We start from the raw sequence: 15,436 nt of genomic DNA on the forward strand, positions 1-15,436 counted from the left end.
TATGAGGGGGACTCAGAAGCTTAACCCCCACTGACTCACCCCTCATTCATTCCTGGTCTGGCGGGACCAACTAATGGTGCATTCACATCTGGGTCGGCCCAGTCTAGCCCTGGTAGGTTAACTCTGTTCACATCTGGGTAATCTGTGCGTTTTCTGTGCTCAGCCGATCATCTTTTTTTTTGGACCTGCTCTCCCGCAGTCAGCTTGGTGCAGAGCCAACCCAACACACCCACTGCCAACTGATTGGCCGGCAGAAGTTCACACCTACTTACTAGAGGGAGCCTCTGTTGGTCGGGCAGAGTCAGCCAGCCGCAGGAACGTGAGGACGGACTGCTGTGAGAGGAGCCCACGGCAGCACCACTGTTCAGTGAGACAAAGCCCACATGGTTGGAGAAATCCACGTTCCTGAGAAGGTTTTGTGAACTAAACCTGGCCGTGTGGAGGCGGGTTGACCAAACCAAGACCGGACTGGGCCGACAGATGTGAATACGCCATAATATTATCTTATTCTGGGCCCAGGCAACACTGTTAGTGGACCTGGAGTTGGCAGTCCACTCTTTTGCAGCCTTCTCCCTAAACCGGAGACTTATAGCGGTGCTGGGGTTTCAGTGCCTTAATGTTCCTAGGAGCTATTGTCAGGGTCATTTGGCCCCTTGACAGGATCTCCCTTGGCAAATTTGTCTTCGGTGAAAGGCGAGACAAAGCAAAAGATCCTTTATGAGTTTAATTGCTAAGTACCAGAGTACCAGGGGAATTGTCGGGGTCCAACCCTGGAGCAAGACCTGGTGTTACGGCCCCTGTGCGAGCACCTGGTGACCGGGCTTCTGCCCAATGGGCCAGGCCCAGCCCAAAATGGACTCACCACATGCAGGAGGAACATGAAGGGTCCGGTACATTGTGGATTGGACGACAGACCAAGGCAGAGACCTCAGTGGTTCGATGCCCAGAATATACATGGCACATATGGGTACCTTCTTTTAACATCTGTCACAGTTCAATGACATAAACATATCAAAGGAAACATAGCTGTTGTATCCAATTTAGAACCACATAGGAAAGTTTCCTTTCCAGTTAAATGGTTTATATTGGGTGTGTAGTGGTACTGTTGCCTTGCAACAAGAAGGTTGCAGGTTTCAATTCTGGCTGTGGTCATTCTGCATGTTCCCCCCCATGCATGCGTTGGTTTTCTCCAGGTGCTCTGGTTTCCTCCCACAAGCCAAAAACATGCATGTCTTGGTTAATCTGGAAGTTGCTTTAGAAAAATGCAAAACATATAAAGTCACGTGGAGAGGGTGTGATTTTAAAACTTGTACTAGAACCAGCCACTAGGGGACGTTTTGGTTTCCTTCAACTTCCATGCGACCATCCTTGTCTAATTAACATTAGGATAAAAACAAGCCCATGATCTTGCGCAAAGTTTGTGTTTACTTGAGATTGAAATAACATGGTTAATGGTCCTGGATGTCGAAGGCAGTTTGGGTGATCTGTCCCCTGACTGCTGTGGGAGCTTGAATCAGGATTTTCCAGAGCAAACATCTCACCTTGTAAGAGCTCCTTGCTGCAGTCAGACACGCCAACATTTTTGTCTCTTGAGTTTTTGTCAAAAAGAAAATCGTTCCACACAGCCATGTGTTTAAGGCTTCAGTTGCAAGTGCTCAGTGTGTGCTGTGTGTGTGTTCATGTTCACTAAGCAAGGCGCGCCAAGACAGCAGATAAAAGCGGCTGCGGTTGTCAAACGATGTTTCCGGCTGAAAGCTGTTAGACGAGGGTTGGTGAGCACTGCTTGTGACAGAGAAGACAAAAATGCCAGCTTCCCTCTGGGAAACAAAGAGCTGCTTCTCTGCTTCCCCGTCAGGTTCCTGTTCCTGTTTGGCTCCAGCATATGAAGATGGTTGAAGCTGAGCTCAAACAGAAAACAGAACATGTTGTCTCACTTCACCTTAAAGCACAATAGGCAACTTCTTTAGGTGTAACGTACCTTTATTTTGTGTTTCTTTGTGAGTATTTGGTTTTATTACCTTTTTTTTTTCTGCGTCTCACAAAAAGGCTCCGCACATAAACTCTCATTATCCGCTCCTTTTCTCCCTCAATCAGAGTCCTGGATGTGCTTCTCCCTGCCCTGCCAAGTAAACAACTTTGGCTGAGGAACTGGCCTAGATTCACTGTCTTGCTCGAGCATTATGCGGCGCTTTGTTTGGGTTTTCTTAGGGATAGTTTATGAATACACTCACATTTCAGCCATAGATTTTCCCAGTCTGTGTGTCAGTTTGACATAAATCTTAAAAGCCAAGCAGTTTAGGTTTATGAGTCTGCGGAATTGGATTTTGGACTCCTGTCACTTGTTTTTTTATGAGTATTGTAAGTAATTCAGTCATGCTTGGATCCACTCAGTAACTATGCAAATGACTAATGTCAGAGTTCAGGGGAGAGCTGATGATCATGTTTATTTGAAGATATTCCTGCTAAGCATAATGAATTTGGCTGAAGTCAGGAAACCAGCAGACAGGAAGCCCTTGCGACAGTGTCAAATAGCAGCCTCTGTGTTTAATGACTGAATATTTTGTCTCTCTCTAAAGCAATAAATAAAAGGACTTGTCTCGAGTGCACTTAGAGTCCGGGGAATTCAGAGGCTGCTTTGTCTGCCGGCAAGAGACAAGTCATAGATTTCTTCTGTTTTGATGATTTTTCTCTTCTTGGTGGATAATTTAAGTTCAGGATTTTTAACTTGGAGTTCTGTGAAAAGTCACAAACCAAAAAAACAACAAAAAAAAAAAAACAGAGCCCTTTGAATGGCCTCAGTTTGGAGAAAGTAGAAACTAATTTCAATTGGATTGACAAGCTAACGGATCGTCAAAGTAATGCTAAGATTAAAATGTGTTTCTGTTGGCTGTTTTAATTCAAATATATAGCGCCAAACCACGACAAGAGTCGTCTCAAGGAACTTCACATAGTAAGCATTCCAATACAGGTCAGTTCATTAAGCCAATCACAAAAAAGTTTCCTATATAAGGAACCCAGCAGGTTGCATCAAGTCACTGACTAGTGTCAGTGACTTTAGAGCAATCCTCATACTAAGCAAGCATGTAGCGACAGTGGAGAGGAAAACTCCCTTTTAACAGGAGGATCCTGGCTCAGTATAAGCAGCCATCCACCACGACTCACTGGAGATCGATAAGACAGAGCAGACACACACACGCGCACACACACACACACACACACACACATACACACACACACACACACACACACACACACACACACACACACACACACACACACACACACACACACACACACACACACACACTATGGTTACATTGTGATTTCTTAGTAAATATTCTATTTGGTGAGAGATAAACTTTATTGTATTTTAGTCTTTTTAAAATCAGTTTATGTGTACTCTTACCCCCTGTAGACAGCTTTCTGCTGAAATAACCCCTACTGCACACCGAAAGCATCAGTGGTGAGGAAAAACACTGATTCAAACAGAATCCATTATAGTCTATGGAGTCTAACACACCAGCCACGACGCAGCAATTTTCAGATGAATCCCACAAGCGGCACACTGTGCCGATAAAAACAGGATCAGATTCTATTTTTGCAGAGAGCCACATTTTGGAATGCGTCAATTACCGCAGTTAACATAGGGCTAGACAGAGAATCACACACGGTTTCAGTGTAAAAATCCCTGGTAATTTTCAAAATAAAGGTATTGCAGTGATGAAATCTCATATATGTAAAGCTTATGTGTGACCTAATGGCTTATTTGCTCACAGTAACGTTCCAGAAGTGTAACGGTGTGTTTTCATGGCTTTAATCCTGGCAATGGAGAGGGAGAACAACATTTATGACATCAAACAGCGATAACAACGTGGTTTCCTTCTTTTTGGTTTAATGGCATAGCGCATAAATAAACTGTAACCTTTGAAGTTTCAAAGGATCGTGTGGTCTCGCGAGGAGGTTGGTGGAAGTCTTGAGGGATTTTGTGATCTCGCAAGTTAAGCGAGGAGCACGACAGAGAAGCCGCTTCGCTGCTAAGACTCTCTGTGTGCACTTGATTGCAGTGACCTCCTGGCTACCCAAGCCATAGTAATCCTCACTCGATCGGGTCGAGTGGCTTTTAGCCAATCATATTATGCTTCTTTGATCCCGTGACACCGGTGAGGTGTCGACACAGTCGAGTGACAATTGCTTTGGCTTGGGTCACCAGGCAGTCACCTCATTAGTTGTTGATTTTCGGATGCAGAATTTTTGCTGATGGAATTTTTATGTTGAAATTCTGGTTTAGAATTTTTGAAGATGAAATGCTGCAGCTGAATTGTTACGGATGAAATTTTTGCAGGCAGATTTTAGGTTAACAAAATTTAAATACGTAATTTCACAGAATAAAAATTCAACTTCACAAATTTAATGCCTAATTTTCTGGTGAGAAAATTTCTTCGTCCTCTGGCACCCAGAGAGTACAGACGCTTCTCTTATTTCTCTCTTATCGTTTTTCCCAAGGCTCTTGTCCTGTTTGCCTACAGAGCGCTTCTCCGCATTCCTCCTGAAAACTCTATTTTAATTGAATCATGGATTTGGTCAACTGGTCATTCAACGCGATTGACAAGATTTTTTCAACAACGAGAATGCAGCAGGGGGCTCCGGTGAGGTATATATTAGATATATGCTTTTGATTGGTATTTTTATCTTCTGTTTTAGTTCCTTAGATTGGTCGTGTTTTGTTTTAGCCTGTTCAGCACTTTGGGCAGCTCCCATGCTGCGTTTTAAATGTACTATATAAATGTTATGGTATGGTATGGTATATCTGGAGGAGTGGAATATTATATGCTTTCCCCAGCTGGAGGACATCGAAGATGTATGGATTTTCAGGGATTTCTTCTGTTTGGAGTGGGAGGATTTCTGGTATTTTGAAACATTGGGAAGTTGGGGGCGATTGGAGTGCAACCCATACCCATGGAAAGCTTCAGCCGTGTGGAAACTGCTCAGACTGGGATGCTACTCGAAGTGAATCGTAAGCTAGAGGTTCTAGCTGCGATCCCGGTGTTAGTGCGTGAGATGGATGTGATCTTGTAGAAAGTCACCGCACGGTATGGGCAAGGTTAATCCAAAAAATTGGATTTACTGAGAGACTGAATGATCAGTGAAAAACTGAAAGGCAGAGAGAAAGTTATTCCTGCCTGACCCAAACAATTCTTCTTATCTGAGGCCTAGTCCACACGTAGCTGGGTTTTTTTAAAAACGAATATCCGCCCCTCCAAAAACTTGCATCCACACCACCTCGTTTTAAAAAAAAAACTCTGTCCACACGTACCCGGATAAATACGTTGTTAAGGACATGCCAGACCTGTAGGCGGCAGTACTTCCCCCGTTCTTAACCTCGTCCTTCGTCTGTGGTCTTCTGTAAGGAGCAGTAATTCCGCTTGCAAAAACAAACAAGCAAAAAGCTCTTGGACAATTGATAAAGCGAGCGCAGCTCTGAGGGCATCCAAGCTGTCGGCTAGTGTAAACACAGGTCGCACACGTGATGTCAGCATTTTTTTTTTGTCGCGGAAAGTGACGTTGCGGAACTTAAAACTCCGATTTTGTCTGTCCACACACAGACACCCAAAATGGAGAAAACGCAGATCTTCACTTTGGCCGGAGTTTAAAAAAGATCCGTTTTCGTGTGAAAAAACTCCATTTTCGTGTGGATGACAGGCCAAAACGTAGAAAAATATCTACGTTTTGGCAGATCCCCGGCTACGTGTGGACAGGGCCTGAATCTGGCACCCTGGTAACATTGAGCTGCCAGAAGAATTCAGACAGATGCTGTGAAACCCCGACATACCCCCTGGCTTCCAACTGGTGGCCTTAGCCTGGCGAGATCTACTACTAAAAGAGTCAATGTAGTCTTCACTCCTTCAATCTCTCTCCCACCTGTGTTTCAGCAGCAATCAGTCGCATGCCGTAGGCTGCTGCTCTCTCTGGGGGAAAACAGGGTGCCAGCCCCCTTGGTCAGGCTGTACTGCGGAGACACATTTCTATGCTTCAGGACGCTGGGGAATTAACAATAAAGCTGATTCAGATTGTTCCAAGTTGAAGCACATTTGTCATTTTTATGAAACAAACAGTGTTGGGAAGGTTCGTTTTGTATATATATATATATATATATATATATATATATATATATATATATATATATATATATATATATACTCAATAACATAAGGAAAAACCATTCAAAAAAACAGTTTGAATGGTTTTCAACAAAAAGTGAATTATTAATCAACCAGAGGGAAGAACTAGGCTGAGATAGGAAACAAGGATTTACCTCAAATTGCAATATTCAGTGTGCAAAATATTTAATTATCTTTAAATTAAGGAACTTTTCTAACTTGTTTGCCCAAAGAAAAAGAAAAAATGTAGAGCTTGGGTTATAAAGAGAAACAATCAGCCCCAAATTATTTAGTAAAAAACAAAGTAAATAAATGTTTTAATTCAACTTTGAGGTTCAATATAGCAGCTTCTTGTAAATACAATAATAGCTGTGTTGGGAACGTGTTTATTTTACAAGCTAAACTTGAAAGGGTGCATCTAAAATCGATGTTATGTACAGTTGAACACTTTCCGAGGTAGAAGGAACGCACCATGACATCCGTCCTCCACACTGCATAGGCAGAGAAGAGTAGACGCAGCGCCGACCAAAATATGAACAAGTTCAGTTCACAATAAATAAATAAATAATAAACAGAACAAGTTCATGAATGGTCTTAACCCTCCCACTGTCCTAATGGGTGACCCCGTGAGGAAAGCTGACCATTGAGCAGGATTGATGGTTTATCCCTTGAGGTCCACATTGGCAGGGGTGAGGAGTGAGCACCACCTCACCCCTGCACACATCAAAATTTGTGGTTATTCACAAACATGAATATCACGAGCAGTGGAATTTCTTCTAAATTTCTGTCAAAATAACCATAAAATACGAAAGTGTAAAAGATTTTAAAGTAACGTTTGCATTCCCTGGGGTGAAATTTAGGAGATTTTAATGTGGCAGCAATACAATTAGGTCTTGACTGTGATCAGGCTAGCTCATGAGTCCATCAGAGCTAATCTCTGTTTCTCCAAACTGTGTTTCTTCATAGATTCATTTTTTATGTTCGAGTCAAATAAAATATTGTTTCCCTGTCAGCACTAGATACATTATAATGTTAAGCATTATGTTAACAAAAGCCTTATTTTGAGGGCTCACCAGGTCAAGAGCCACTGCACACACTTTTCATGCCTTATTTAAATGAACCGTTTCCATTAACGATGTAACTTTATTAAAGCATATTTAAGAGTCTGATTCAAACATAGAATACAATCTGTAGAGTGACATAAATGAGTCAGTTTGCAAAAATCTGTTAAAATGCTTAGTTTATTCAGGGTAAAATGGCCTTGGTAACATATTTTAAAAGAGGTAATTACAAGAAAAGACATTAATTCATGAGTATGTTTATGATCTTTAGCGCTTGCTCTCCTCTTTTCTGCTGTGGGCTCAAGTTGCAACCTGTTAAATCATAGACTAGTCCTTTTATTATTATTGCTGTCACCCGGCCCACTCTTTCTCTCAAGGGATGGGAAACATTTTGCTGTGTATTGCAGCGGCCACAGCAGGAAAGAACAAGTATTAGTAGAACACCTTAGTAAACTTTTGCCTGGAGAAAGACCTCTTACTCAGGGAAAACCAGAAGATTAAAGCCAACATAAAAGTCTCAGACAGACTCAAACAAGACAAACTCTCACATTGCTTCAAGTCCTTTTACCGTTGAGTGCCATAGTTCAATATTATGTGTGTGTACATGTGTGTTTGTTTTAGTGAGTATTTACATGACACATGGACATCCAACCCAGGGGTCACCGGAGATATTTGTCTTTCCCTCCCTGCACTGCCACTTTAATGGCTCCAAGCAGACCACAGAGCCATGTAATCAGAGCGGTCTGCTCTGTGCTTCTGCAAAACGTGTCTACTACTTAGGGTCTGATGTGTAATATCATCATTAATTACATATCATTTGAGATCTTTTACACACTTCCTACTGTGGGAGTTTGGTCATATTGTCAAATGAGTCAAGCAACACCAGACGACGTGTGTTTGATCTCGGTTTCTGAGCAGAAAAATGTGCCTGAATGTTAAAGCAGTTCTAACGTAGGTTTGTTTTTTGACAGCTCAGGTCGGGGAACTTGTCTGGACAACGAACCTATGAAGCGAGACTTCCTGTACCCAACAATGGCCCCAGGGCAGTCGTACGATGCTGACGAGCAGTGTCGCTTCCAGTACGGAACCTCTTCACGCCAGTGCAAGTATGGGGTAAGAAACCAGCATCCATCACCTACTTAAGGACATGTCTCTTCTTCTCTCATCCTGAGGTGCTCTGCAAGTTTGAAAGGGTAGTAAGCAAAATTCAATTACTGCATCATTTTGTGCTGCCATGTGGGTCTTTACTGCCTCTATCAACACTCCAAATGGGACTAAAAATGATCAGGAATCACGTGCTTGTGTGAAAATATCCCTTGCTGTGATGTCACAATAAGGGAAATTAGCATAGAACACCCCCTCCCCTATTGACACTTAGAGGGGCTCTGTCTTTGCATGTAGAGAAGCTATGCCTCTACTAGCTCCTCCAGGATACCTGAGCTTTTCTTGTCATAGCAGCCAATCAAGGGATGGATGGGCGTGGCCAGCAGCAGCTTGTTTTCTAAAAGTGACAGAGCCCTGAAACGGCTCATTCAGGAAGGTATTGAAATTGTGAAGAATAGAGTTGCTGAAGATGCCACATAGAACTGCGTTTATCTTCAAGCATCAGAAAAAAGGTAAAGAATAAAACAGCAATAAGTTGCAGGGAGCTGGTGCCTAACTCCAGTAGTCAGGACGAGAGACGTGGAACACCCTTCACAGGTCTCCAGTCCATCACAGGGACACACGTAGACACACTTAGGGACAATAGTCTGCCATTAACCCTACATACATGCTTTTGATCAGTGGGAGGACACCAGACCACCTGCACCATGTACTGTAGCTACAGGGTTTGGGGTTGTGAGAAGCTGCTGTCTAGCTCCAGCAATGAGCCAAAACTGACCCGAGTAAGCCCAATGTCTCGGGTCAGTTTGGGTCAACTAATTAAGTTAAATGGGTGAGCCAAGTTGGGCTTGGGCTCTGGAGGGGTGTGGGCAGCAGCTCCGGTGCGCCTGTTTCAAGATCTAGAAGTGAGCCTGATCAGAGTTGAGCTTCAGATGGCAGGCTTTGGAGTCTTCTTTCCCGATGTTAGTAAGTAACTTTTATTTGTATAGAACTTTTCACAGATAAAAATCACAAAGTGCTTCACAATAAAACAGAATAAAAGACAAGAAAATAAACAAACATGCCTGTTTTAAAAGAGTTTCAAACACACAAAAGGAATGAACACAGGGAGGAGAGAGAGGAAGAGCGTTCCACAGCCAGAGCCGGATTAATGCAAAGGCAAAGTAGGCATATGCCTAGGGCCTGATTGGCTGGATGGGGCCCAGATAAGAGGGACAAAATTTAAAATAAATAAATTAAAATAAAATGTACAAATGTCCAATGATAGAATTTGTGGATAGGACTCCCATCTAATATACAACACATGACTTATTTTGGCATACAAACAACCAATTTGTAATCAAAGACTTCTATGTAAAATGTGAATGAATTTTTATTAGTAACTTTGGTAAGTTTGAGATTTCATTTCATAAAATAACATTGATGGAGGGGGGGCCCAAAAAATGCAGCCTGCCTAGTGTTGTCCATTTATTTAATCCGGCTCTGTCCACAGCCTCGAAGTCATATAGTCTTAAAGGAGCGATCTCCACTGGACTTTAGGCAGGTTTTTGGGACCACCAGGAACCTCTGTCCTTCCAATCTCAGGCAACATTTGGGACTGTAGAAGTCAAAAACAAAAATTATTTCTATCTTTTACATACTGCACCTAGCCTAAAATCTAGACCATAATTTGCTGAAGCAAAATAATTTTTAATTTGCATGTCTGTCTAGCAAAGCTCCATTGGAACCTCCTCAAGCCCAGCCAGTATTGTGGCTGACCAATCAGAGTGTTTATTTAGAAAAACAATGGGTGTTTCCCAATGTCAAGATGCCTGGCCTTGCGAGGTGATGTCTTGTGAGGCCAGGCGCCTTGCTTACGAGGACACTGTCCTTCCTTGGTCAAAGAAAACGGTTAAATGGAACAGACTTGCATCACATGACCGCGGCTTCCACGGCGGTCATGTAACGTCACGTGACACGGGAGATAACGTTATATTTTATACGTATTAGCTTCAGTATAAATATATAACAAGACTTTTACTTTTAAAAGTAAATATATAAGTGAGTTACTACCCGCTAGCCACCAAAGCTGTAACTACTAAGCAACTAACCAACCATAGATAACTTCTTTACATCTAAAAAAAACATTTTAAATCAAATGACTTACTTTTAAACTTGAAATTTGCCCCCGAAGTAGCTGCCGGCTCCTGATCCTCCATCCTTTTGAAAATACCGCGCTGTATTCGGAGTCATTTTTCACCAAGGCTAGGCTACAAGACACCTCTTGTGTATTCTTGCTCAGCTAGCTAAACAGCTAACAAACGGAGAACGTACGCCTTGGTAGAACATGAACATTGAAACACGTCTGGGCAGTTCCTGATGACGTATCTCCTAGGAAACCGGGGCGGGGCCAAGACATCAAGGTGTGGTTCCTTGGCATTGAGAAACACCCCGTGTATTTTTTTATGTAGTTCTTCCATGATGTAATGGCGGACTGCCCTGTTTACTGACATCTTTAGCGGTCAAATCAAGCACTCTATTGGTTTGGTGAGCCAACCACAGTGCTATATCAGCCAGGTGGGCGGGATGTTACTGCAGTTGAGCAAAACTAAGATGGCCATGGCTCCGTAGCGGTCCAATCATAGCTTTCTGTTGGTGTGGTGGGCCAATCACAGCACTCGGTGGGTGGGATGTCACTAAAAAATAAAGATTATTTACAGAAAGGATGAGCATCTTCTTTGACAAAGTATGGCGGACTGCCTCGTTGACATCTTTAGCGATAGGTATGTTACGATGTTTGTTATCCAATAGCATGTGGAGACAGTTTGGAAGACGACCGTAGATCCCACCCCTTGACTGAGAGCCATTAAAAGATCGTGGCCAGACTAAATATTCACACATATAGAATATCTTACCAAGCTATACGGCACCATCATCTGATGCTAATTAACACACTCCACAAAAATTCCTAAGAATTATGAAAATAAAATCTTTATGACAACACCTGGTTACTTTAGGTGGAGAAAGACAGAGAACAACCAGACTCTATCAAAAGACTCCTCAAAGCTTTGATAACTGATGTGTGATATTACTTTGCATCACATAAATATTTGGACACGTTTTGGAAAAGAGAGGACAGAGATTAACTGAGATCACAGAGTTATTTAATTTCATTGAAAGGAATATCTGACAGGAGATTATGACAGGCTTCAAATCAAGCCCTGTTATTTTGGCTCCTAAGCTCATAATTGTGGTTTTAGATCAGCATGAAAGACGTACAGTTATGAGTGAATGGGAGTCTGGTGCAACAAAGAAAGATTGGAGTTTTTCATCTGGTAATCGGATATATTTTATACAGCTCTGTGAGGAGACAAGCAGAAAAACTCCAGAGAGGAATGTGATGTTTAATATAAACAGAATTTGGTTCATAAGAAACAAAAGAGCAGAAATGAAATAAAGCTTTCATGTGTTTGGATGGAGATCTCCTTATTGCTTTGTGTTGCATTACAGTACCCAAAAGAACAAAGAAAAAAGGCTTAGCTGCTACGTGAAATAGTTGAAGTTGAGTAGACATTTAGATTTTTACATTGTCACCTTGTTGGAATATTTCACTGGTGGAAGATGAAGCTTAAATACATTTATTTAGACCGGGCTGTAAGATAACAAAATGATCTGTTTTCTAGGCAAAAGGAAAATGTTTAATTGTGGCTGAAAATCTGCACTGAGGTTGTTAATCTCTAAAGCACGACTGAGTATGCCTTGTACCGGTCATCGAGGAGGTCCTGCCTCAAGTGGAGGAGTTGAAGTATCTCTGGGTCTTGTTCACAAATAAAAGAAAGAAAGATGGAGCGGGAGATTGATAGGCGGATCAGTTGCTGCGTCTGCAGTGACGCGAGTGTCGTACTGTTCTGTCGTACTGAAAGAGCTGAGCCAGAAGGTGAGGGTTTTGATTTACCGGTTGATCTACGTTCCTACCCTCACCTGTGGTCTTTGGGTAGCGGCTGAAAGAACGAGATTGTGGATACAAGCGGCTGAAATGAGTTTTCTCTGCAGGGTGTCTGGGCTCTCCCTTAGAAATGGGGTGAGAAGCTCGGTCACCCGGGAGGGGCTCAGAGTAGATCTGCTGCTCCTCCATATTGAGAGGAACCAGTTGAGGTGGCTCAGATATCTGGTTAGGATGCTTCCTGGACGCCTCCCTGGTGAGGATATCCAGGCACGTCCAACCAGGAGAAGACCCATGGTAAGACCCAGGACACGCTGGAGAGAAACTATATTTCTTGTCTGGCCTGAGAACGCCTTGGGACTCTCCTGGAGGAGCTGGCCCAAGTGGCTGGGGAGAAGCAAGCCTGGGACTCCTTTCTTAGGCTGCTGGCTCTGCGACCCGACCCCGGATAAGTGGAGGACAATGAATAGATGGATGGATTTAGTATGACATACTGCTTTTAGGGACTGATCACACTAATTACAGCTACGTTAGAACTACAAAAAAAAGTAATTTATGCCACAAGTTTCCTAACATTTAATGTTCTGACTCACAGAATAACTGTAACAGAGGCCTGTAAACCCAACTAGTGCTGGTTAAAGTCACATATGGGCAGTGATGGAAGTTACTATTAATAACGACTATGAGTGTAGAAATATATCACATTTTTCATTGATGGAGTTTATTAGCACATTACTTCAAAAAAGTACAGCTCTTTATTTGTCATCACAGTTTCAGTAACAGAGTTGTGATCACTTGTTTGGACTCGCATTTAGGCACAAATGAAAGATTTACGATATAGTTTGTCTTCAGATCTCACGTAACCTGGTGGCTGTTCGTGCACGTTGTTTGTGCTTTTTACTTGATTTTCTTTATATTGTATAATTTCCTTCAGTGGAGTGGAATTGCAGTTGTCTAAGCAGTGACAACAAAGGCTTCTGCTCGAAATATTCAATCCTTTTGTGGCTTTAACACCTACAGGTTGCAGTGATTTTAATTCTTAATTAGAAAAAAGGTATTTTGTGCAATAAAAGAAATTATTTTACATATATTTAAATAATAGGCAGATTGGTGCTGCATCTGCAGTGATGCGGGCGTTGTACCGGTCTGTCGTGGTAAAGAGAGAGCTGAGTCAGAAGGCGAAGCTCTCGATTTACCGGTCAATCTACGTTCCTACCCTCACCTATGGTCATGAGCTTTGGGTAGTGACCGAAAGAACGAGATCGAGGATACAAGCGGCCGAAATGAGTTTTCTCCGAAGATTGGCTGGGCTGTCCCTTAGGGATAGGGTGAGAAGCTCGGTCACCCGGGAGGGGCTCGGAGTAGATCCGCTGCTTCTCCACATCGAGAGGAGCCAGTTGAGGTGGCTCGGGCATCTGGTCAGGATGCCTCCTGGACGCCTCCCTGGTGAGGTTTTCTGACCACGTTCAACTGGCAGGAGACCTAAAGGTAGACCCAGGACATGCTGGAAGGACTACGTCTCTCACCTGGCCAGGGAGCGCCTTGGGATTCCCCCAGAGGAGCTGGCCCAAGTGGCTGGGGAGAGGGAAGTCTGGGCCTCTCGACTTAGGCTATTGCCCCGCGACCCGATAAGTGGAAGAAAATGGATGGATGCAGTTTTGCATCATTTAATGCTTTTTTTTTCCACAAACATAGCTTTGGTGTATTATTGGTCTTCATAGAAATGTTTTTCATGTATCAAAATGAATGAATGAACTTGGAGTAATTCACTGTTAGTTTGATGATGAAGATGATGATTCAGTCACTTTGAAGCTCAGATTTACCTGCTTGGTGTGTGACAGGACTAGTTCCAGTCAGAGAGAGCAGAATAACCCACCGTCAGTGAGAAGGTAAAGAAAGTCGTGAAGGACGAACAGGCAATAAATCACTTTGTATTTCAGGGTCATTGCCAAACAAGGTTTGGAACCACTGATGTAGACCCACACATTAGTAATATTTCACTGATAATGGCCTGAAGAGCCTTCAGAGCTAAATTCAAACACTCTGATGACTGAGTCCCGGGGGTGTCTCAGATTTAAATCACAGCTTGAGAGTTGGGAAAAGTGTTCGAAAAGAGGAAGTTTGGGTCTTCTACAGTTGTACTTTAGTTACATAGAGATACATATGCCTGGGTTACCCTGAGAGCTACAAACACAGACAGGCATGTAAGCGCTTTCCAAAGCAGAGCAGCAGTGGAAGCTGGAGTTTTGAAAAGCAAACTGTTTGATGGTTGTATTAGTGAGGCCCTTCCTGAGTGCTTTTTATCACAAGCTTGTTCTCGGCCATCCATAAACCCATCACGTTCGTTAAGGTCCGCGCCGCTGACCTTTTAACGTGGCTTGAGAGGGTGAACGGAGCAGCACGGTGGCTTATTGGAACCAGCTGGCTAAGGGGAGTCCCTGCAACCTGAGAGTGGCAGTGTGCTGCTTTATTTAATCTGGAACGGCTCAGGGAGCTGCAAGGCTGTGGAGCATTCACCGGGGGGTGGGGGTGGGGGTGTAACTCTTTTTCATGAGCCTGCTCTTCTGCCGTTACACTACTGTCCTGTAAAAGTCTTTGAAGTTGAGAGACGAGGCAGTCCAGCTTGGTTTAATGGGAAATCCAATGCTAGGTTTTGCTGGGTTGTTCTAACTTCGATGATCCATTTATGCTGTTATTTATTTGGGGGCATCTCAGCGCCTCAGTAATCTAAGTGGATTCTGAGACAGATCACTCAGTCACTCTGGATATTTGTTAGGTCTACAGGTCGTATTTATCCAAGACTCGGGAGGGCTGGTGCTCGCTCTGTTTCCCTGAAAATGCTGACATGGGATTTCTTGAACTGATGTCACGATCCTGTATGGTGCTGAGGCAAAGAAACGTTAGTCATGCTGTTAATCCAGCTGACTCGTCATTTCTCATAGAAACCATTAAGAGCACCAGATGACCTCCTGGATTACTGGACGTGATGCAAGACAGATGGTCTCATCAGCCCCTTTCATCTTCTCATTTCATCTCAAATCCTGCAGACTTAGAGAAGGATTTCCCCGCCATCGGGGTTCCTTTTTTAATTGTCAGACAACAAAGGAAAAACAATAGCACTGATAAATCACCCCTACTTTGTTTTGATTTTGAACAATCCCCCTTTCAGTCTGCTCATTTGATTTATTCTG

At 43.0% G+C, this 15,436-nt stretch overlaps 1 protein-coding gene across 4 annotated transcripts in view; it reads left to right on the forward strand.

Moving 5' to 3' along the window:
• The window catches only part of adamts6 (ADAM metallopeptidase with thrombospondin type 1 motif, 6), a 129,561-nt gene that overhangs the window by 32,793 nt on the left and 81,332 nt on the right, over positions 1–15,436 (forward strand). For all 4 annotated transcript variants that reach the window (XM_054744522.2, XM_054744518.2, XM_054744519.2 and 1 more), the window contains exon 11: positions 8,191–8,332. In XM_054744522.2, coding sequence (XP_054600497.1) covers positions 8,191–8,332 — 142 coding nt within the window. The remainder of the gene's footprint in view (positions 1–8,190; positions 8,333–15,436) is intronic.

Source organism: Nothobranchius furzeri, chromosome 6, assembly GCF_043380555.1.
Source record: "Nothobranchius furzeri strain GRZ-AD chromosome 6, NfurGRZ-RIMD1, whole genome shotgun sequence".
NCBI lineage: Eukaryota > Metazoa > Chordata > Actinopteri > Cyprinodontiformes > Nothobranchiidae > Nothobranchius > Nothobranchius furzeri.